Genomic DNA, 24,530 nt, shown 5'->3' on the forward strand with positions numbered 1-24,530 from the left:
TGTTTTTGATGTTTTATTAAAATAATTTCTCTTTTTTTACCATTTATTTGCTCTTTTTGTTCTTTTCTCGCATCATTTGTGCATTTCTGTGTTTTCTGTAAAGAAAAATCTTAAAAAATCGTTATAATAAATGTATAAACACTTTAAGTACTATAAAATACTATTAAATCGTATAAAATGCATTACAAAAAAAAGTTCTATATTCTATATGTCGTATGAAAAATAAATGCTTAGTATATCAGATAGAAATATTAAACTCTGCCGAGCAGTCGTTCGACAACTGCACGGCAATGGAAGCTCAGCGGCTGAGTTTCTCACGAAAAAAAAAAATCAAATATTAAAAACTCTTGAAACTTAAACAATTTAATGATGATAAAAAAAAAAAAATGCAATTAAAACTAGAAATATTAATTAATTAAAAAAATATTAAGAGATTTGCGGAAGCCAGGCTGGATGGAATTAGTTAAATGTTGCTGGTGTTGGGGATGTTGCTGATGTCGATGTTGCTGATGTCGATGTTCGTTGTGAGCGACGCGTGTTAGATATATGGGCAAGTGGACATATATGTGTGTGTGCTGGGGGAACATGTGCGTGCAGGTGTTTCATTGTAGGCGTGGCTGGCAAACAGTTGCGACATCTTATGCGACGGCATAAAAGCGACTGTTGCTGCTGCTGTTGCTGTTGCCACTGCTCCACGCGGCAGCAAACCCAATCGCATCCCTGACTCTAGATGGCCGCAACAGCAGCAGCAGCAGCAGCAACAGTTCGAGTTCTAGCTGCAACTGTTGCTGCTGCTGCTGCTGCCTGCTTCGATCTGCTGTTGCAACTGCTTACGAGCTACGATTGGCTATAAGCTATATACATATATATGTATATGTATATATATATATATATATATATTTATATATATATTTGTATATATACGACTCTACGGACTCAAACCTTAACAGTAACAGCCTATTGTGGGCGCTATTTGGAGGGGCGTGGCAGCAATGCTTGAGATAACTTGTTTCCATTTACAGCTACGATTCGAACTCGAATTCAAATCGATTCATTTGATTGCAGTAGCACTCGAGTTCAAGTTCGACTTCAAGTTCGACTTCGAGTTCGACTTCGAATCGAAATTCGATTCATTCAGACATCATCTGCGCTGGTTTAGCATCTGCAGATAGTACTCGCAGTTGGTGCAGTAGATCGAGGGCGCAATCACGTGGCGCTTGCGGCACAGATTGCACTCGACGGCCTTGGCCGAGGCCTTGACGATGGCATTGTTGTAGACGCGGGTGGGTATGGCCGTGATGCCATTGAGATTCGTGCCGTTCGAGAGCGGCTCGGGCAGTCCGTTCTGCAGCGACGTTGCCGGCGGCGGAGGGGCCTGCGGCGTACTGGGCAGGCAGTCCAATTCACCTTTTGTGCCTGGCTCAAAGCTCACCTTTTTCTTACCATTCAGCAACTGTTGCTGCTGTTGTTGTTGCTGCTGTTGTTGTTGCTGTGCTGCATAGAAGTTGGCCTGCTGATAGGCATGCGGGTGTGGCACGCGCTGATAGGGCGAGGGCAGCGACTGCTCAGCGGCAACATTTCCATTGCTGAAGTAGGCAATGCTCAGTTGTTGTTGCTGTTGCAGTTGCTGCTGCTGTTGTTGCTGTTGCAGCTGTTGCTGTTGTTGCTTCTGCATTTGCATAGAGTAGCTTTGCGCATGCAAAGGTCGCGGCATGCTGCTGTATTGCATGTCCAGCTGCTGCTGCTGCTGCTGTTGTTGCTGATTGGACAAACCGCTCATGCTGGTGCGTGGCAGCAACTGTTGCTGTTGCTGTTGTTGCTGCTGTTGCTGTTGCTGCAGGCGATACAGTTCCTGTTGTTGCTGCTGCTGCTGCAGCAGCTGCTGTTGGCGCTGCACATAGCGTTGCATGTCTGGCCTGCCCAGCATGGGCGATGCCTGCAACTGTTGCTGCTGCTGCTGCTGCAATTGTTGCTGTTGCTGCTGCTGTTGTTGCTGCTGCTGCTGCTGCTGTTGCTGTTGCTGCTGCTGCTGTAGGCGTGGCTGCGCCTCTGTCTGCAGGCGCAGCATGTTCTGCTGCTGCTGCTGAATGAGCTGCGCGCTCACCTTCTCGTTGGGGTGCTGGGCCGTGCGCAGGACTCGCTCCAGAATGGGGTTCGGTATGAAGTCGTCGTCCTCCTCATTGCCGGCTGTGGCGACGAGTATGACCTGGTCGCAGAACGAGACGCTCTTCTTCTTCACGCGCTTCGGCGCCGCCAGGTTGCTCTGGTTGAGCGTCTGCTGCACCATCGAGTTGAGCAGCTCCACTTCGCGAATCTCCTCGGCGATCTGCGACTGCGACATCTCGTACTTGGGCTTGGCCAGCAGCAACTGTTGCTGCTGCTGCTGCTGTTGCTGCTGTTGGCGTGGCATGGGCGCACAGTCAACTTCATCGGTCTCCGGCTTGCCATTGGGCAGCCCGTTCATCTGCGTGCGCACAGAGCTAAGCAGCTCCTGGGAGGCGTACGAGCGCATGTTGCTGTTAGCCATTGCTGCTGCTGCCGCTGCTGTTGCTCCCGCTGCCGCTCCCCCAATGCTGGTTTGCTCGAAACGATGCGCCAGGTCGCGAACGCTGCTGGGCGAGCCTCCTGCTGCAGCAGCTGCTGCTGCTGCTCCTGCTGATGTTGGCTCAGGCTTTCGGCTCCGCAGATCGGGCAACGGCGTCGCCTGCTCCTTGCGCAGCTTCAGCAGGTGCTGTCGCTGCTGCAGCTGGGCCAGGATGCTGGTCGTGCCCTCCATGGAGTCGAGCTGCTGTCGCTGCTGCTTGCTGGCCGCCTCCAGGGCGTGCAGGTGATTCAGCTGCTGGTTGAGCGGCTCCAGGTCGATCTCTGGCGGCGGCGGCGGAAAGTCCTCGCTCGCCTGCCTCGAATGGCAAACGGACTGCGGTGGACTGGGATACGGCGGCAGCTCCAGCTGCGGCAGGGGCAGGGGCATTGGCAGGGGCAGGGCCATGCCCATGTCTGGGGCGCAAGGCAACTGCAGGTCCTTCAAAGGACTCTGCTCGGAGTGCACCTGCGCACAGGTGGTGATGATAGTCTGGCACGAGTCCTCGCTTATCGAGGCATTCGAGCTCATCGCTGAGATGTTCGACAGATTTGCCTCGTGATGAAAATGTTGCTGCTGTTGTTGCTGCTGCTGTTGCTGTTGCTGCTGTTGTTGCTGCTGCTGTTGCTGTTGCTGCTGCTGTTGTGTTAGTGCCGAGCTGGTGCGCATGGGCGGCGGTGGCGCCACCTTGGGCACCATGGTCAGCTGCCTGCCGCTGCCATGGAAGCTCTTGCGCATCAGTTTGCTGCGCTCCAGGTTCGGATTGGCGCAGCAGCCGGAGGCAGCAGCAGCTGCTGCTGCGGCAGAGGCGGCACTGTTGGTGCTGTTGCTGCTGCTGGGGTAGTCAAAGTGGCCCTCGGAGATGTAGCCGCTCATGCCCATGTAGGCGTGGCCGTGCAGATGCAGCCCAACGGCGCTGTCGTCCACCGAGCCGAGGGGCGTGGCGTGCGCACTGAGCGCGGACGCAGCGGCAGGAGCTGCCGCCGCAGCTGAGGAGCTGGGATCGTCGACAGCCTCGGTCAGGTCGGGCATGGAGCGATTCTTGCGCCGGATGAGTCCGCCCATCAGGAGCTTGCGTCGGATCTTATGCTGCTTCTTGCCGCTCTTGTCCTTTTCCTTCTTCTCGTCCTTGTCCTCCTTGTGCTTCTTCAGCGTGTCCTTGGCGTTCACCAGCAGCGTCTCGGTCAGCGAGAATTCGCGCGTCAGCTTGTTGCGATCCTCGCTGCGGCTGCGCTTCTCCTTCTCCCTCTCCTTCTCCTTCTCCTTGTCCTTGTCCTTATCGCGGCGCCCGAACAGCGAGCGACTCTCGCGCTCCGGCTTCGCCTGGCTAGCCGGCGGCTCGTACTCGATGGCATTGTCGTCTCCGCCGGCGTTGACGAGCGCCTTGAGCGGACTCTTGCGCTTCGGCAGCGTCGCATAGATCTCGATGCTCTTGGCCGCCGAGGCAGTTGGCGGCAGTTGCTCGAGCTTCTCCAGCTTCTCGAGCTTCTCGAGCGTGCGGTCCTTGCTGTTCTGGCGCATGTGCTTGACGCTGCTGTTGCTGCCCTCGCGCATGTGCTTCAGCTCGGGCATGGCCTCGCTCTCGGCGCCCTTCTCGATGAGGATGCGACGGTGCAGGCTCCTGGCGCGCATCACGCAGGTGTTGTGCTTCATCCGGGCGAAGGTCATCGTGTGCGGATTGCTGTACGGCGCATCCATGGCAGCTCTGGCTCTGCCCGCGGCTGCGTTGCAGAGGACCAGCGCCGTTTCCAGATCGTGCGACTCCTCCACCAGGCGCGACTTCTCCAGCAGCTGGTCCGCCTCGTGGCAGAGCTTCTCGCAGTCGCCCGACAGGGCCAGGCCCGGGCCGTGCGCCGGGCCGTGCGGCACATGGCCAGCCGCGTTCGGTGCGTTCGTCTCCGGGATCTTGGCCAGCTGCGGGTTGAGCACATGCTTGGGCGGATACGAGTCCGTGGAGCTCAGCGAGAACGAGTCGTAGCCCGCATCGTAGGGCAGCCCATGCACGTGGCCATGCCTCGTCGGGCTCTGGGGCACGGCAGCCACGCCGCGCTTGGCCACCATGTAGAGATATGGATTGTCGAGGGTCGTGGAGCTGGCTGAGCTGGCGCTGTTGCGGTCTCCCGACCAGTTGCCCGAGTCGCGGCGCCTTGGCTGGTTCAGGTGCTCCGGGATGGTCAGGCCGTCGCTGGGCGGAGAGCTGCCGTTGGAGGCGTGGCCGGAGCTGGACTCCGCGCTGTGGCTGCGCTGCAGCTGCAGGTGCTGACGGCGGGCCAGCTGAGCGCTGAGCATCGCCTCGATGGGCTTGCGGTTGAGGAAGCCGCCCTCCTTATCGGCGGCGATCTTGTCCTGGATGACGCTCAGATTCTGGTACTGGGCGCTCAACACATGCTCCACGGTCTTGCGACTGATGTAGGCGTCCGTCTCATCGCTGCCCGCTGCCAGCGCTGGGAGAGCAGCAGACGCGGGCAACGGCGCTGGGAAGATGCTCTTCTGTATGACGCTCAGGTTCTGGTAGTCGTTCAGCGGCGTGGGCGTTATGGCACGCCTGGTGCTGCCCAGGCTGGGCTTCTCCGGGCTGGGCGTGACGGCGCGCCGCTCCATGCCGCAGCTGTTGACAGCTGCTCCGGCAGCGGAGCTGGGCGGCTGCGGCACGGCGTAGAGCAGCAGCAGCGGCTGATAGCGGCCGCGACTGCACTTGTCCACCACGCCCTCCCAGCTGGGCCCCACCTCCTTGACATTGGCGTCGTCGAAGTAGACCCACACCTTGAGCTTCGTGTGGAAGAAGAAGGTGGTGTAGTGCTTGCCGTAGTAGGAGACGATGCCAACGAGCTCGTGCTGCGACTGCTGGGCCCAGCGCTGCTCGCTGACCTGATGGAAGACGTCGGCCAGGCGCAGGCTGGTGCCCACAGCCTTCAAGACGGCGTGCACCTGATCGGCAGCCGGTCGCTCCGAGTCCCAAACAATGCCGATCGACACCACATCCGGTCGATTGAGCAGAGCACGGCAAATGCCAATCTTGGCGCCACACGAGTTCTAAGGATGAGTGAGAGCAAGAGAGAGAGAGAGGGAGGGAGAGATTAGTCACAGTTGCTGTGGGGGATTGGCAGCTGTACTTACCGGACAGTCGCGTATGTCGCCCATGTTGCCAGCAGCACGCAGCAGCTGGCCAAAGCTGAGCTGCTGGTGGTTCTGCATGGCGAGGCTCTTCTGCGAGGTCAGCGCCGAGGCGGACACGTAGTGCACCATCTGCAAGAGGGGTAGAAGGGGTAGAAAGTGAGAATAAAGTATAATACATGGGAGGGTTCGATGGACTACGAGCTAGAGAGGGGGTAAGACAGTGATCTAGCGCTAGTAAAGAGAAAGAGAGAGTGAGCTGGAGAGATAAAGGGATGTCAGCTTAAAGACAACACTTGAAACATATATGACATATGAGCATGCTAGGAGGGGCTAAGCAGTCAGAGACACACGGGGTAAGAGACACTGGCTGTCAATGGCAGACAATGATCTATGAGTTGACGTGATGGAGCGGGTAAGGGGCTGGGTAGCAGAGCTAACTATACTTGCAATCTATGAGCTGTGTGCGTTGCCTCTCCTAGTGGGTGTTCCGCAAACTGGTCGAGCGAGTGGCTCACGTTCAGGTTCATGTTGTGCCGCATAACCCGTTTGGCCACCGGACCAGCTAACTGTTTCCCCTAGTCTCTACTCTGGCACCCCCACAGCCCCTCCAGCTCCATTTACATAGCAGCAGTCGCAGGTGTTCCAAAGCCCACGCCACGAGCGTAAAAGAACTTGCATACAATTAAGTCAAGTTTCATTGAATTCTCTAAGACATTTCTCGCACCCAGACTGCGCCGAGATTTCATAGCCTTGCCGATTCAAGAATGCATATCTTGGCTTGAAATGATCCATGTGTAATATGTGGAAATAGCTAACCATTATAATCCCCCGAGGGAGAAAGACACAGCCGGGTATCCCTCGGAAGAACCACATATGAATGAGATCTGTGACTTAAATATGCAATATCCGAATCGTTCTTCTAGAAGAGTCCATACAGTTACTTTGTCGTCTACTGAGTTACTTAGTCTAGGACTAAGGCCTTGCCTTACTCCTTCAAGCTATTCTTCCCCTATCGTCTCAATCAACTGAGTTAGCTACTCCAAGTTCGGTCGGTCTATTAAATGCTTTTCTTTTCCAGGAAATCTTGAGCTCGAGTAATCTCTGAACTCTTATAAAAGCGATCAAATGGACTCACCTGCGTGAAGGGCAGCTGCTCGGAGTTGGCGCCGCATTTGCAAACGCTCTGCTCGATGACGCGCATGGCGAAGCGGCGATGGGCTATGCATGCGGCTGACTCGCAGGCGTCGCCGTCGTCGGGCGAGATGTGCGAGTGGACGCGATGCAGCAGGAGCTCAAAGCACTCGGCAGCATCACCGAGGCAGCCCAGCGGAAACCTGCGACCGGCCAGCGGGCCGCTGGCCAAGGCGCGACGCAGGGGTTCCGGGCACAGGGCGGGCTCGGAGCTCGTTTGTAGCTGCTGAAAGAGTTCCTGGAGAAAGAGAGAGAGAGAGGGGGTTAGACAATAATCTATGCGGACAGTCTATAGATCCATGGATCTAGCTCTGGCTGGGCATTGCAAATGGCTAATTGCTAACGGGTATGCACGACTTACAATGACTGCATTAATGCAGCGATCTCTTTCGATACTGTTGTTGTTGTTGTTGTTGCTGATGTTATTGTTGTTGTTGTTGTTGTAGCCATGAAACGCCAACTCAATGCTGCTGGAGACCTTAGCCAAAGCGCACAGATTTTGCTGCTGCTGTTGCTGCTGTTGCTGTTGCTGTTGCTGCTGCTGCTGCTTGCTCTGACGCGTCAACGTCGCTGAGCCAGAGTCGAGGAGCAGCTTACGCGGACTGCTCCTGGGCAAGGTGCCATTGTTGCTAATCAGCTGCAGCTGCACCACTGCGGGAGCAACTGCTGCTGCTGCAGTTGCTGGCGACGTTGCTGCTGTCGTAGATGTTGCTGCTGATGCTGCCGTTACAGTTGTTGCCGTTGCACTTGCGCTGCAGGCAACCACATTGCTGGGCTCCTTGCGCTTGTAGCGGAACTTGATCATGATGCGATCCGAGCTTAGTGAAGCGATCTGCTTGAAGGAAATCGAGTTGAACTAAAAGAATTTTGGGTAGGCGTTCGAATTGCTGTCGCTTCACTGTTTGCCAAAACTGCTGATTGTCACGGTAATGATGATGATGTCAATAGCAATGCGCTGACTGCACGAAACACAGCGCAGAAGGGGTAGAGTGGGGAGAAGGGAGAAGGCAGAGAGGGGCACAGACAGTGGTGGGGACTGAAGTTGTTTACGTAGTCAAACGGAAGTGCATGTAAATGCGAACGGAAAAAGGGGCAAAAGAACAAGTGCAAAAAATACATGAATCGGAAGAGTGACTGCAAGCACGACTGCAAGATACCCTGCTGGAAATACTCCCTGGAAATGGTAATACTCCAAAAGGCTTCTCCAGGTTGTCAAGCTAAAAGCAAAAAGACTTGCAAATCGATAACAATCTTTTTTCCTTAAAGAGACATATGGACATATGTCAGGCCTCTAGCACATCATACCCGATTATTGGCCCTCGCTCAAGCTCAAGCGGACATCAAAGGCGAATGAACAAGAAGTGAAGCGTCAGCCCACAAAAATGAAAAGCGAAAGCAATTTGGCTCGTGAGAGGAAGTTGCGTATGAAGGCAAAGCACGAGGAACCGCAAAAGTCCACTCGAGCTGCCAATTGATACCAATTTGAACCTGGACTTCACTTGGTCACGCAAACGATGCGGCAAGGAGAGGGCAGAGGGAGAGAGAAATGCAAAGGTAAAGTCTAGGCAAAGGGAAACCAGCTAAGAAGAAAGGGAGAGACAAAGGAGCCAAGGGAAGGAGTCTAGGCAGAGCTAAGGGCTGACCCGAGGGGAAACCCATTAGAGTCATTGCCAAAAACCGAAACAAAAAACTCTGGACAGAGCTAGAGCTAAGCTAGAGCTGAGGAAAAGTCTGAGATAAGGCAGAGGGTAAAGCCGTGAAAGAGCCTATGCACAACCTGAGCACCAGGCAGAGCTGAGTGAGAGTCAGGGACGAGATGGCAAAGCGAAGACGAAGCTGCTGACGCTGTCTCCCTGGCGATGCTGGCTCAATGAGCGGCAACAGCTGCACAGGCTGAGCAGCACGCGGCTAGCCTTTGGCACGCCCCAAAGCCCAAAGAGGCAAAACGGACGACAGGTGAGAGGTGATCAGGCCGAGCTGAGCAGAGAGGAGAGGCTGGAAGCAGGAGGGCGCAAGGAGAAAAGGGGCCGTCCATAAAAAAAGACCGAAAACCAGAACCAACGCGAGTTGAACTTTCGCTTTTGCTTTTGACAACGACCTCATTTTGTTTCTTGCCGAAAGTTTTGCCCCAACTACAACCAGAAATAAACCGGTCCAGTTCAGCCAAATATACGTGTGTAGATATGTAGTTACCCAAGTTACCCAAGTTACCCAAGCTACCCAAAAGGCAACTAAACTTTTATCTAAAAGTGTCCACGAAGCGTTTAACAGTGAACGAATGACCCGCGTGTGTGTGTGTGTGTGTGTGTGTGTGTGTGTGTGTCTCACAAATCAAATTTCATTTGTTGACAACTGCAAATTGCAAATGAAACAGAAATCAAAACGAGCCTAGCCGACTGCCCAATACTCTGGAACTGTTACTAAAGGGAATCGAGGTCTCTGTCAGACTGTGACAGAGAGAGAGATTGCTATAAACTGAGAGAAACAGAGAGAGAGACGGAGAAAGAGAAATGTATATATATATAATTGAGACACTATACACAATATTGTATATATATATATATATATATATATATATATATATGTATATATATAGACTGCCCTTCAGTGCCTATCAAACTGCTATGTTCTATGCCTCTTTCACCTGATGAGACTTCCTTTCATCGAAGCTGAGTCCTGTTCCCTAGAATCTGCTTATCGTCAACTGTAGAGCGAGCTCTATTCAAACTGCTGTAAACTGATATGCTCGCTTCATCTTTGGGCCTTTGGGCTTCATAAGTGAGCGCGCGAATATGGAAATAAAACTACAAAGTCAGCAGACATCACAGTGCATAAATATGACATATATGTATATATACATATATATGATCTATATACATATGATATACATGAGAGTTGGTTCTAATGTTACATATGAGGCCTGCCTCGACTCTCGGATCTCACTTTCGGCTGATGGGCAACTGCCAATTGCTGACAACGCCTCGAAAGTTGAGGCGCACTTCAAAGGCAGAGCTTGGCGAGTGAGCGGGGTGGGGAGCGGAGGGAGAGAAGGCATTTAGGCAGGCAATGTATGACACATACGGCATATGGCTTATAAAATTGAAAACGTTTTTTCACTTTTGCTTTTAGCACTGTTGTTGCTCTGCTTCTGCTTCTGCTTCTGCTTCTTCTTCTACAATTTAAATATCATCATCGTATAATTCGCTTTTGTTATTGTACAGGCTGTCAGTCAGCACGCAGCCAAAAATCCAACAAAAGGTAAAACACATCCATCTCTCTCTCTCTCTCTCTCTCTCTTCATCTCCCTCTCCCTCGCTCTGGCTGCTGATGATAATAATATGTCTTGTCAACTGTCGCCAACTGTATCAACTCGAGTCGACTTGGCGGCGTGGCTGCTGCCTCGCCTAGCCCGACCTGCAGCTGTGCCCATTCGATTGGCCAGCACTGTAAAGGTAATTTCCCGTATGCAGCTGGCGCGCCACTTGCTCCACGCCTGTTTAGCATGCATCAATATCAGATCTATATGCATATACAAGTTGAAGTTCATACTGTACTGCATATATAATATATATAAGCATATAAGAGTGTGTGTGTTCCCTTCCAGCTAATCGTTAAGCACCTCTGCTTACACTCAGCCAGTCGTTGTTGAAAACATAGGTAGGGAAAGGGTATATTGGCTGAAGAGGAGTGTGGAATGTGGCAGACTGTAGCCATAAGGCATATATATTAACATCACAAATATATATCTTATATGGATATGTAAACTCGCTCCTGGATCAGCTCAGGGTTTCTGCTGAAGCGCAGAGGGCCATTGCATTTACAGGGTAGCTGATAGTCGCTCACCTGAGCGCACTGAGCGTGCGCCTAATTGTTTTTTCTGTTGAAAAACTGTTTAATTGACGGAAAAGCCCTTTGTTAGCCGGAAGTGTGCATTAAAACAAACATTTGTTGTTGTTGTTGTTGTTGTTGTCGTTGTTGTTCTTGTTGTTGCAGTTAATATTTTAGGAAGCTAAACGAGTGTGTGTATCGTTCTTCTTCTTCTTGTATAGCACACGCACTCATCAGTTGTCAACTGTATCAACTTGGCTCGTACAGCACTTACCCCCCCCCCACTCTGCTCACTTTTCTGGCCAGCACTGTAGAGCTCATTTTGTATGCAATTGCACAAGAAACTGAGTTTACGGCTGCGCCAACAAGTGTTTAGCATACATAAATAAGGGAATAACACATATGATATATGTATAGCCATATATATAGCCATACACATATATATGTATCTTCTATATCTTCTATATGTATTTGACAGCTTGGCAAAACTTTTGCATATGAATTAGCCATATCTGTGCTGATCTGTCTCTCCATCTCTCTCTCTCTCTCTTTGCATACAGCTCAAGCTGCTGCTGCCACGCCCACTCAACGCCCGCTACAACTTGAGAAACAGCTTGAAATCTTTTCAACTGATTTTTCTCCATTCGCAATTAGTTTGGGCCAAACTTAGTTTTTGCTGGTCACGGCTAAGCGAGCGAATTGTTTGCTGATTGTTGTTATTGTTGTGCGAGGTGTTGTAATTATTGCACCAAACACTTCTGAAACAATTCTGTCCAAATGATCCAAGCTAAAGTTGAGTATCGAGCAACGGCAACAGCAGCAACATCAACAGCAGCAACAACAGCAACAGCAACAACAGCAACTGGTAGTCCTTGAATAAGCTAGGTGCAGAGCGAGAGAGGGAGTGGGGGAGAGAGAAAGGTAGACAGAGAGCAGGAGAGCGTGAGGCAGGGAGGGAGGTAGAGAGACAACTCACACACACACATACATACACATAGAGGTATCTATAGTAAATCCCATGCAAAAACAAGTCTGACTCTTAGACAATTTTGCCATTTATTAATAATATTAATATTTGTTATTGTTGTTGCTGTTGTTGTTGTTGTTGCTGCTGTTGATTTATGGGCTTTGGCGTGGGCTCTTGCATACAGGCATCGCTGCTGCTGCTGCTGTGGCTGCTGTTGGCTGATTTGCTTCCGCAACAGCTGCAGTCGGCTTGAACGACTAGCAGACACCTCGCAATTACACTAGACATGCTACACACACACACACAGACACAGCTCAGCACGCGCGCCATCTATTGTGCATTTGATGCAACAGCCTGCCCCCAAAAGTTCTCACCGACTTTGGCCAATTACCTCGGCTGTAATTGATCCATCCTGAAGAGAACTGCAGGGCGCCATTAGAGCAATCAAATGAGCATATATTATAATGCTATTACTATCTTACTCTCTCTCACTCTCTATCTTGCTCCCAGATTGAAGCCAAGCAGGCGGAGGAGTAGAGGAAGCTCTTGCGTTGCTCTCTGCTCATTCACCTGGATCGATGGTAGATTGATGTAGATCGATTTAGCAAGACTTTCAATTATACGCAAGAGCTATATATGACTGCCACGCCTTTTACACTGACAGCCTATATACCCTACGTCAAATGAGCTTGCAGGATATGTGGCTATTGCTGTGTTCTTTCCTGTTGTAACTGCTTCTTCTGCTGCTTCTTCTACACTCACATATATATTTCATTTGGTACTTCTAATTCTTCTAGTAGCAGCAGTTGGCAGCGATAAGTCGAGCTTATCAGCAACGCCCAAAATGCAATTGCAACTGCAGCTGCAGCTGCCGCCCACCTGACTGCCACCTGCTTCGCCTTTATCGAGCTGGGGGCGCTCTCACTGTAATCGGTCAGCTACGCTGACTTTTTCTATAAACAGCTAAAGCTTAGCTCAGAGTTTGTCAGTGCGAAGTGAAGGAGGCGAAGAAGGCGAAGAAAAGCAAAGCAAAGAAAAGCAAAGAAAAGAACTTGTTGGCGGCACGTGAGGCAAATGCCAAGTGAGCCGGCGGCTGTGGCTGTGGCTGTGGCAAGTGGCTCCAACTGATGTCGAGCTATAAGCCGCAACATCAACAACAACAACAAGTAACAACAACATTTACATATGCCAAACATGCGTCAAGAACTTCATTTGAAGCCAAGAAATTGAACATAAATTCTTCAATTTCTTGACATTCGCTGCTTAAGCATGCGTGGGAGGTTGGCGCTGCCGAGGCCATGGGGCGTGGCAGCCATTAATATGCAACTGCAGGCGCTTAACAACAGCAGCAACAACACCAGCTATTCATAATATTAACACTCAGCAACAAGAGAAAACGAATGCGAGCTCGAACGAATCTTCAGCTGGAACTGGAACTATTTGAACCTGTGTAGTGGTTCATAAGCCCTGCTCCCATGTATCCTGCTGGCCAGTCAAATCAAGTTCGCTGCTGCAGTCTTTTGTTATTGCCTTTGCTGCCCCAGCAAGTGGCCAACTGGGCACGCCCACCGCGCCTGCCCACGTCGGTGTTGTGTGTGTTTCTTTTTGCAATGCAAATTCGCTTTGCGTGCTAACTGCTAACTGCCTGACTGAGTTTTCCCTAGGGAAAGCACCAGAGCCCAGCCATGAGAAGCGCAGAGAAGACTGGTTCAGCAACAAGCAATAGAAGAAGAAGAAGAAGAAGACGACGACGATAACGAGACTCCCAGTCGAAGGCTAGCCACTAAGTAGATATTCATTTACATATCGTATCACATGAAAAGGCCAAGACGACAAAACATTCAAATCTTGCCTAGCGGAACTTCAAGCCAAACTATTGATTGTATCTGAGAGACAAAAGGCCAAGAAGACACCTATAGCTGTTGCCCCAGCCCCTGCCCCTGCCCCTGCCCCTGCCCCTTCCGGGTGACTATTTGACAAACAGAAGAAATAAAAAACAGCCAAAACTCAACTGGAATTTCTGGTGAAGAAGCCTCGAGCTGAGCTCTGAGCTCTGATCTCAGTTTCGTTTTTTGGCAAACCTTTTGAAGCGCAGCGCACAAAAAAAAACCAAATCTCAACTTGACTTACGCTGACATTTTCGAATTTCTGCGTATTCCAATATTTTATGTATGTATATATATGTAGATATTCCAAGTGCTAACAACTTTTATTATTCTTGTTGTTGTTGTTTATTCAACTTTTTCTTGTTCACTTTAAAAAATACGAAAAAATCAAAGGCAATTTTTGATTTACGCGCGCGCGTTTTATGACTTTTATTTCTGATTAATTTTTGTTCCCAGTTAAATTTCCCGTTTCGATGTGCGATCGACGTTTTTCGAGTTTCGAAATGCGCGCTGCGTGCGTCCGCACTCAACAAAAATTGGCCAGCAACTGAAACTCGTTTCGTTTCCAAGCCACTCAAAGCGCGCGCACTCGGCTCGCTAGTTCGAAAGAGAGCGAGCGAGAGGGAAGGGCAGCGCATTGACTGGAAACCGGTTTATGCGCTGCTGCAGACAAGAACTTCTGTTATATCAACAGGCAACTTCTCCCCTCTCTCTCGAACACGAACACGAATACGAACTCGAGTTCGAATTCGAATCCGTTTCGGGGGAGTTTTGCGTGTTGCGTTTGCAGTAGGCCAGGGCAGGCAAACAGGCGAACAGGCAGACAGGTAAACAGGTAAACGTGCTCGCGCAGGTAAACAAGTTGCGCGAGCGCTCTCTCTCTCTCTCTCTCTCTCGATCACTTGTTCTCTTCCATTTAACTCGAAACACCCTGTGCATACACAGATTTGTCTTTGACAAATGACAAATGGAAATGGCGCAAAACGTTGCTGCTGCTGCCTCTCTCAAACCACACTCTTAAAAAGGGCCACAACCAGTTTGCTAGTGGGCGTGGCAGTCGCCTTAGCAAAAAAAAAAAAAAAGAAAAGAAATAAAACGAAATCTCGCCTTAATTGGCATTAGAGCAGCGCTTTCAGCGCGTTCGATCTCAACTCTCTTGGCCATGGCCAAAAGTCAACTGACTCAGACCCGACGCGTTCGAGCATAGAAAACGGAAATGCCGCCAACGTCTTCTGCATGGTCCAGTGACACATGTGGTTTAGGGCCCGACTCCTACTTTTAGGCTAAATCGAATCAGGCATTTGATAAACGCCATGCGAAGCCAACGACACAAACAACTAGCGGCAAAAGTCGCCAGCGAAACGCGCACAAAACGCGCCCATTACCTGCGGCTGCTCCATGTGCAGCACGAAGGGCCCCAGCATCCAAATAAAACTCTTGGCGACCCAGAAAATAACAACAGCCAAATGAAAAGATAACTTGACTAAGTTGTTGTTGACTGTTGTTGCTGTTGTTGCTGCTGTTGTTGTTGTAGGTGGAAAGTAAGCCACAGCACGTTCATGTTGCACGTTTTTGGTTGCCCTCTGCCTCGGCCTCTGTCTTTGTCTCTGCCTCCCTCTCTTTCTCTCTCTCTCTCTCTCTCTCTTACTCTGCATATTTACATTATTTAAAAAGCATCTTCGTTTTCTACGCTTTTTTTGTTGGCGGTTTTTATTTTTGTCTTTATCTTCGCTCGGCTCGACTTGGCCTGGCCCATGACTCAAAGCCCACAGACACAGAAACATAAATCGAATGCATTGTTGTTGTCTGTTAGCTGTTAGCTGTTTGTTGTTGGCTGTTAGCTGTTTGTTGTTGGTTGTTGTTTGTTGTTGCTGCAGCATCTCTTAGCACATTTCCCCACTCGCTGCACAGCTGCAGCAGGCGGTGAGTCACAGTTTGGGCCACGACTTGATTGATTGACCAGAAATTGGACCAAAGACATCGACAGAGCAGCTGAAGCTCGATCAGCTCTTGGCTGAGAGCAAACAGGCCGGGGGTGGAGCACATTAGGCCGAAGAGCTGTAACTACTGCGACTAATGAGCAGCCAGAAATCAGCCATGTGATTGATGAGCTAGTTCGCATCAGGAGCGAACTGGCTCATACGAACTATGGATGGAGCAGATCGAAACGATTGCGTAACAATCGATTATGCTAATGATAATGATCAGAGTCATCATGATAATAATGATAATAAATGAATGACAACCACAATGCCAATGACAATCATTATGCTAATGAGCAATTGATGACAATGAACATTGGCTACTGAATGATGTAAAATAGATATGACAATGACAAAACCAATGATAATAATTGTGAATGAAACATGACCAATAACAAACTATGAACAATGCAAAGCGAGCAATGACAATGAAAGCGATTTCAATTTTGTCGTCATGCAGAAAGTTAAAGACTCTAAAAAGAGCAAAAGTTAGCAAATTTCCTTTGCTAATAGAGGATGATCATAATTTTAATGCTAATGATAATCACGATGACAATAAAAAAGGGAGACAATGACAATGCTAATTGGCTATCATCGCAATTTCGGGCAGCGAACTAAACAAAAGCAAAAAGAAACCCAAACACACAAAGCTCAAGTCAAGTTCAGGTTTCAGCGAACAGCGTGGGTGTATATAAATCATAAATACATATATACACATATATGTATATATGTATATGTATGTGCTTGTGCATGATCAATCGAAAGAAATGTTAAAAATTTCACGAACAGCGCGCGATAAGCCAAACTCTTAGCCAACTCTTTGTCAGCGAAAAAACCTTCGCTTAACACGTCGTAAAATTAATTCAGCCAAAAGCGAGCAATAAGTGATGTACTCTGAAGTAATTATATAAATTATGAATACACGTGGATAGCGATGATATATGGCCGATTGTGTGTCCGATAGGCAAGCACACGATTGCCCAAGACTTGGCCAGCCACATGAATCACGGGTCGAAAGCTGCTCCTGCAGTCAGCGAGTTTTATGATCCACGGTAATTAACACAATAATGAACACCATAATGATCATGCTGATCACAGTCGCCTGCCAGCCTAGCTGTCTGTGAATCACAGGATTCCAGCAGAATGATGATCATGTTGATCAAACATGATCATTGCCAAGCACTCGCAATGATCATTCGCGTGCCATGATCATAAAAGCGCCAGTTTCTCTGTGAATCATGCTTGGAATCCTGCTTTTTACAACGTTCATAATGTCTATGAATCAGAGGATGCCAAAGCCAGAGCTGAGCTCCCAGTTACTAAGCCGATGATCACAAGGATCGTTAGCATAGATTCATCAGCATAAATATGTCTGGCTGTCTGTCTTTCTGTTCATTGCATTGGTCTGGTCACGAATGCTGTGTGTCTAGGAGTCACAGAGTTGCTAAGGATCTGCCTAATGATCTTTGTGAAATCAATGATCATTAGGAAGATCATTCATCACTATGAAGATGTCTCTTCTGTCTGTCTGTCTGTCTGTCTCTCTGTCTCTCTGTCTCTTTGTATGTTTGTCTGTCTTGCAAAGCACGAGGCTGCTGCTTAACTAACTTTATGATCATGCTGATTACTTGATAATGATGTCTGTCTATCTGCCTCTCTTTCTCTCCCTCTCCCTCTACCTCTCTCCGTCTGCTGGTGTTGGCCGCCTCGTGAATTGTTCATGTTAATTTGGGTTTTATGATTCAGCCGAAGGCAAACGAAACGAATCGCAGAGACCCAAATCGCACTCGGAGTTGCTTGATGCGAGCGCTGTTTGCACTCGGATTTGATATGCAGTCGAGATTAGATGTTTAACAGGCAAACAGAGCAGCCTTATCAAATGGGCACAGCCGCAGCTAAAGAGTCATTGACTCCATTCTCTATGTCTCTCCCCTTCTCACTATCTATCTATCTGTCTCCCTCATTGTCTTCTCGATCATTTCATGTCGCGCCTTTGGAATGAGTTTGTCCTTCAAGGAGAAGGCGCGACTGTAGCTCGGATTTGTTGTGCGAATTGCGCATTGAAGCGTTGAAAATTTCACTTAAAGACTTGACAAGATCATTTCTCAGCTAGAGAGAGACAGAGAGTGGGAGAGGAAGAGAGAGGGAGAGTGTGGAGGAGGTTGAGTGACCAACTGGCCATGAAGTTCAAAAGGGCTCGAATAGCCGATGCCCTAGATGAAATGAAGACAGATGGGTTCCATGAGTTCTTCAAGTCTCTATTTTAATATTTTATATAAGTTTTCGCTAGGATATTCTCTAGGATCATTAAGTAAGCAATCGATTTGTAGTAAACGGCAAGAGTTCTTTTTAGTTCTATTTAGCCTTGGCAGTACTCGACCTCAACGAGAGCTAGATACATCGACTCATCTGCTGAAGCTGCCCTTTGGGTGTGGGTACAGCTGCGCCTGCTCCCTACTCTCAGCACTTCACACATGAGACAACAACCCATATACCTTTTTTGTATGCCCTCTTCAGTGGGCAGCAGGCACACATGCTATAAATAGAGCCACATATAAACGTCTATATACACATATATAGATCGAGATCTGCAAAGTGAATTGTTTTGGGGTTAGTCGTGGGAGTTTCCCACAGGGTTAACGTCTTCTAGACATTGTCTGAGTCAACTTGTTCATAATTAAAACTGGGAACTGGGAAACTCAGCGTCAAGAACTAGCAAATGGAAATGCAAATGGAAGTGGAGGTGGAAATTGAGAGGGAGAGGCAGAGGGAGAGGGAGATGGAGAGGTAGAGGGAGCGAACAGCGGGCACCGAGTGGGAGGGTAAATTAATTTAGCGGCGACAAGTGGAAAAGCCAGGAGAACACAACAGAAACAAAAAACATAATTAATGCAGAAGACAAAGAAGCAGAAGAAGAAGAAGAAGTCGCTGCGAAAGGGGGTTTGTCGTTTGAGAAGCGACGAGGCTCTATGACAACCGGCGAGCGGGGCTCAAAATGGCTTAAAGAGGCAGTCAAAACAAACAGCCAAACAAACAGTGTGCGAAGAGAGAGGGAGCGAGAGAGGGAGAGCGGGGCAACACTTTCCACTTCAGTCACAGCAAACACAGCGACGTCATCAGCCAAGGGACAGAGAGAGAGAGAGAGAGAGCGAGCGAGCGAGAACAGGAATTGTTGAACACGAAACACCCTGTGTGGGCACACACACACACAACTACAACGGCAGTCTAACAAGAGTGAGGTACAGTCGCGTCTTAACCAAAAGGCGCCGAGTTTTCCACAGCGCGCCGAGTCGAGGCGAGCGAGCGAGCGAGCTGCCTGTTGCCCGCGGGCCAAATACGAACAAGTTGAAGAAGAAGAAGCTGAAGCAGCAGCAGCAGCAGCAGCAGATGAGAAGAGCGCAAAGAAGAAGCTGCGACTGCTGGCCGAAACGAAGGCAGGCAGTCGGACATTCAGGCAGGCCGTCGAGCCGTCGGGCCGTCAGGCTGGGGCCATTGTTAGACGCTTTTCCAGACCTTTCTGAAAACCCTCTTTAAATGCTGCGAGTTCTGTTTCTGCTTCTGCTTGTTGTTGTTGTTGTTGTTGTAGGAGCTGGCGCAGGCGAAGGAGCGCACAGTTTATTGACTTCTGCGCTTTGCATGTCGTGCCGCAACGAAAGACTCAAGCAACGAACTCGCCGCGTGGGCGTCAGCATTTGCATAATTGAGTGGGAAACTGAGTAGAGAAAAAGTTTTGCTGCACGCAAGGATAACGTACGCCCACTCTGGCTGGCAGTGAGGCTATTCAAAGGGGCGTGGCAGGAGCAAGAGCTGTGCCAGCAGAGGGAGAGAGTGATGGAGGCAGCTGGCAGGTAGGCAGAGGGAAAGATCTATTATTTGGCCAGAGTTCAAAAGGTGGCAGATCTTTGATTTGTCACACAACAACGGGAAAACTCGAAAACTAACAAAAGAAATAGCAGCAACAGCAGCAGCAGTCGCAGCAGATGCAGCGGGATTCTCCAACAACTCGCTGGCAATAATGTTGTGGGAATTTGTGTGCAATGAAAATGGGAAATACGCACTTGAAAATATGCTGACAAAGGCTCGCAGTCTGTGTGAGAAAATGATTTGGCAACAGCCGAGCAATGAGCCATGTGCAGGAAAAACCAGCTGGTAGAAGCAGAAGACTGACCTGCCTGACCTGGCTGACCCCTGCTGCATAAATTGCTCTATTAACAGATTTAAAGCGACGCGCGAAAACGCAGGCAAAACGTTTTGCAGCAAAGGGAAATTCTGCCAGCAGCTAAAAGTAGGCAACACAAATTTAGCAACTCAAATTGAGAGTCGCTAACACGCTGTAAAGTATATTTTAAATAGAAAATATGAAGAAAATATACATAACAATAAAATTCACAATGATTAGCAGCTGAAAATTAAATGTTTATTTATAAATTTATGTAAAATAACAGAAAACCATTTGCAATGCCCGCGAAATAAATAAAAATCTAGTCTTGGCCGGTTCGTGTCCGGGCTAAATGTAATATCGAAAAATGCCTAGCCGTGACACTTACCTTTAGGGCGCAGAATATGCAATCTTGGCCGCCGCAAACGTGTTGATTGAGACTACGAAAGGAACGTCGAAAGGCATCCAAATGCCACAAGACCTGCAACAAGACAAAGCAAATAAAACATTCAGTTTAATAAAAAAAATATAAATAACAATATTAATAAAAATTCTATGTGTTAGGCCTTTTCGACCTATTCATGGTTGCGTGTCCACACTAAGCCCATGCTCGAAAAAATACTGAAACGGAGTTGAAGAGGGGCACGAGCAGCGAGCAGCAAACAGCGAACAGCGGGGAGTGCAGAGAGTGAAGCAAATCTCTACATGAAAAATCTTTGGAGTGTGTATAACAAGAAGCGAAGTCTTATAAACCGGTTACCCCGACGCCATCTTGCCAAAGATGCAAGTGTGCGTGCGTGTATGTCTCTGTGTGTGTTGGACTCAAGAGAAGCAAAGTAGCCAAGAGCCAAGAGTTTTGTGGCCAAAAGCGCGCAAAACCAGTTCTGTCGCCAGCCACAAAGCCACAAATTTAACGAATTTTGTTGCCGAGCTTTGCTTTGTCCCCAGACATTTCGCTGTAGCTCGCGTGCAGATCAAAAGCGAAGCAGTAAAACGTAAAGCAGCAAACTCGAATGGCGACTCTTGATCTTTTTCAGCTTCTTTCGCGTCTCGTTTCGTTTTGGTAGTTGCTGCTGCTGCTGCTGTTGCTGTTGCCGCCGTTGCTTTGGCTGGTTCAGAGTTCAAGCCGACTTCATGAGTCACGAGCGGCCAGCAGGAGATCTCCTGCTGCTGCTGCTGCTGCTGCTGCTGCTGCTGCCGTTGGCCCAGCTAATTGCAAGGCGCACAGCAGCAAAGCCGGAGCTCTGAGCTCCCCAATTGCAGTTGGAGTGAAAGCTGTCAGCGCTTCCCTTCACCAGCTACCGGGCAGCCCGCAATGCCACATGACACGCGCCTCTAACGCAGCCTCAGCTTACACCAAATTGGAGCAGTTGTTAGAGATAATCGCATAACCAGTTCAAAAACAAAAAAACATAAATAAGACCAAAGCCACAACAGCTACAAAATCTGTTTTGGGTGCCCAAAAAGTGCGGTTTAGCTGCAGCTGCAGCTGCTTTTTCGACTCCTTTGAGCTGAATCGAGACAGCGAACGGCGAATTGGCACGAGCCAGTTCTCGAGTTGGGCTAAAGGAAAGGACAGAAGGCAGAAGCGGGAGAGGCATTACAGGCAGCATAGAAAGAGGAACAAAATCAAAATTTGATAGAGAAGGGAGCAGAAATTGGAGTGGGAGAAAGAGGGAGAAAGATGGAGTATGACATATATATCATATCATGTATCATATAGACACTATTTTTCTCTCTCTCCTCTAAATGGATATACAAATTGCAATTAGAGAAATATCTAAAGGTAGTAGAAAGGCAAATAGTAGTAGAAACGAAGTTAGTAGCAGTAAGGAGAAACTAAAGGAGTACCAGCAGAATGAAAAGTCCGAGTCTTATATAGTACCAGATTAAGAGCTGTGTAAGTAGAAACGAAAATAGTAGTAGAAGGAAAAATAGTAACAGAAATAAAAATAGTAGCAGTATGAAAAATAAATGTACAAAGCTATAGAAAATAGAGTAGTACTCGTAAAATGAAAGTCCGAGTTTTATATAGTACTTTGCTTAAGAATTGTGGCAGTAGAAATGGAAATAGTAGTAGATGAAGATAAGATAAGAGTAGGAAAAGTCACACAAATAGTAGCAGCACAATGCAATAGACACTTGAGCAGCAGACAGATCAACTTGTATTACAAATTATATATATGATGGCTATAGCGGGAGTATTTGGATAGCCAGCCATGGGGAAAGAAGAGAGAAAAAAGAAGAGGAGTAGATGATTAAACTGACCCCACAGTCTCTGCTGCTGCTGCTCAGCTTTCGCTTGTACTTGAGTTACAATTGCCTAATGCGAATTTAGTTACGCACTCACAGTCTCTGTCTCTCTCTCTCTCTGCCTCCCTTCACTTCATCTCCCTCTCTCAGTCTCTGTCTCCCACCCACTCAGTTCGCCTTGGCTCTTCTGTCTTTCAGCTGAACTCTTTGCGATTGCCGTGGTCATTGTTTTGGCTATCACACACACATACATACACACACACACGCACACTCACACACCCGCTCGCATTGTGTGGGCATTTGTCATGCTTCGACTTGCACTTCCGTTGGCTGCGACTCCGACTTCGACTTCCAGTTGAGGGGGCGTGTGGGCAGCGAGCGGCCGCCCACGCGTCTCTTGGAGACAATTTTCGGCTCGGACTTTGGCCGCAGCTGAGCTAAATTAAATGATGCCCATTATCTGGCCCAGCTCATTAATTGGCTCTGTTACAGCGCAGACACTGCGTGGGCGTGGCAGAGGCGTGCGGTAGCTTCTTCTTGCTTTTCTTTTTGGCTGTTTTAGCACGTGTTAATGAATTCCATTTGCGTGGGCTCATTGTGGGCCTACCTCATTTTTGGTCATTGACAGCCTAAACGTTTACGCATTATTTCCTCACACACACACACACACTCACACACTCATTCAATTGAGTTAATGACTTCCTTTTGCTGGCTGCGTCGCTTCGTTCGCGCACATGTCAATTTGACATCGATGTGGATTAATTATCTTGTAAATAGCCAAACAGGAAGTTTGCCTCTTCTTCTTGCTCTTTCTTTCTCTACGCGTCTCTCTCTCTCTATCTCACTATTTCTGCAGCGGGTTTCCTCTTCATCGAAGCTGTTAATTTAAGATAGTTAGCGAGTGCCGTCTGACACGCTTACTCTAGTTATATTCTCTTCTTTCTCTCACTCTCAGTTATTCTCTTCCTCTGCCTGTCTTTCTATATCGAAACTATCTCTATCTCCCGCTCTCTCCGGCTCTATCTATTTATCTATAGTCAAAAATAGGCTTTATCTACTTTATCATACTTTCTTTGAATTAGTCTCATTCCTTCCCTCTTTCTCTCGCTCTCTCTCTCTCTCTCTCTCTCTATCACTTGTTCCCAGGATTTTTCTCTCTGCAGGATCTCTTTTTCGCTTTCTTAGTCTTTCTTCTCCCTCACCTGCTTTCTCTCCCTCTCCCTCGTTCTCTGCCATTGCATAATCAGCCACGCGGCTAAAAACAAATGACTTAGGCAAAAAACTTGATTCGAGAACCAGCACACAAATATCCAAGATATCCACACAGTAAAAAACAAAAGACTAAATATTCAATCGATCGATTGTGGTTTTGGTTGTCGTTGTTGTTGTTGTTGTTGCTGGAAAGCCAAAATCTGTTGTGTGTGAAAGCTGCGCACAACAAAATTTCCCTAACAACAACAACAACAACAGCAGTCAAGCACTGCCCTCAAAAAAGTTGGCCACACAGTGAAGAAGAAGAAGAAGAAGAGCCAGAAGAGAGGAGTGGAGAAAAGAGCACAAGAAATATGAAGAAGAAGACGCCAGATACTTTTGGTCATAATTTATGCTCAACCTGTTGCCGCACTTGTTGCTGCTAGTTGTTGTTGTTGTTGTTGCTGTTGTCACAGTTGTTGCTGTTGCTATTGATAGGTGCTCGTGCATGAATTTGATTGGAATTTGAAAATTTGTAATCGCATCGCAGCTGCGCATTTATTTGTTGTTGCCATTAGAGACACTCAGAGCCAGCCAGAGGCAACTGGGGCCAAGCCTAACGCAGCGCCGCCTCCATCCACGCTCGACAATTTGCATCTCACATTTACATCTTCCTCTTCCCTAGATCACCCTCCGCCTAGCCTCCCATCCCCCTCCCCCCCCTCCCCCCATCACACCTTCAGCCTGTTCGCTTCACTTGGCATGAAATCGTTTTCAAATCTGATTTAAACTTTTTCACTTTTTGTTGTTGTTGTTGTTGCTGTGTTTTAAATAAATGCAAATGCATTTGGTTTATATATTTCTTTTTGTTTTTGTTTGCTCCGCTTCCGCGCATTCAATTGCTGTGCGTGTGCTCATGTGTGTGTGTGTGTGTGTGCTGTAATCGTTGACTGCGTTAATTAAGTTAAAAAGCGCAAAGCGCGGAAAATTCAATTAAATGTTAAACGAAGCTCGCGACACAAAGAAATTACCCCAAATTGGCAATAACTGTCGGAGAAAGAGAGCGAGAGAAAATGAGAGAGAGAGAGAGAGAGAGACAGTAATGATTGCATAAGCAACCATTGGGCGCATCTTGAAGCCTCCGCTCAAGTGTAGCTCAAGTGGAATTCAATCTTGCAGGAGGCAAAGCAAAGTTAAGAACAGATAGATGAGACTAGGGCATAGACGACTGCACAGATGCCCTATTAGGCAGTGTATCCACTCCTAAGTTGAGTCTGGGCAATGTTGGCTCCTAAATTGTGAAGGGCGTCGCAATGCATTGGAAAACGGCAGGAGGAAGCGACAGAGAGAGAGAGAGAGAGAGAGAGAGAGATAG

General features: G+C 48.4%; 1 protein-coding gene across 3 annotated transcripts in view; it reads right to left on the reverse strand.

Moving 5' to 3' along the window:
* Positions 1-516: 516 nt before the first annotated feature.
* LOC6585716 overlaps positions 517-24,530 on the reverse strand; it is a 68,562-nt gene continuing 44,548 nt past the window's right edge. For 2 of the 3 annotated variants that reach the window (XM_032732762.2, XM_015160993.3), the window contains 4 exons: positions 20,100-20,192; positions 6,834-7,127; positions 5,699-5,827; positions 517-5,614 (listed from right to left, as the gene is read on the reverse strand). In XM_032732762.2, coding sequence (XP_032588653.1) covers positions 1,142-5,614; positions 5,699-5,827; positions 6,834-7,127; positions 20,100-20,192 — 4,989 coding nt within the window. In that variant the 3' untranslated portion in view covers positions 517-1,141. Of the gene's footprint in view, positions 5,615-5,698; positions 5,828-6,833; positions 7,128-7,250; positions 7,722-13,814; positions 14,130-20,099; positions 20,193-24,530 lie in introns of those variants that run through there. The other variant, XM_002011307.4, reaches the window with a different exon arrangement.

Source organism: Drosophila mojavensis, unplaced genomic scaffold (assembly GCF_018153725.1).
Source record: "Drosophila mojavensis isolate 15081-1352.22 unplaced genomic scaffold, ASM1815372v1 contig_136, whole genome shotgun sequence".
NCBI classification, from domain to species: Eukaryota; Metazoa; Arthropoda; class Insecta; order Diptera; family Drosophilidae; genus Drosophila; species Drosophila mojavensis.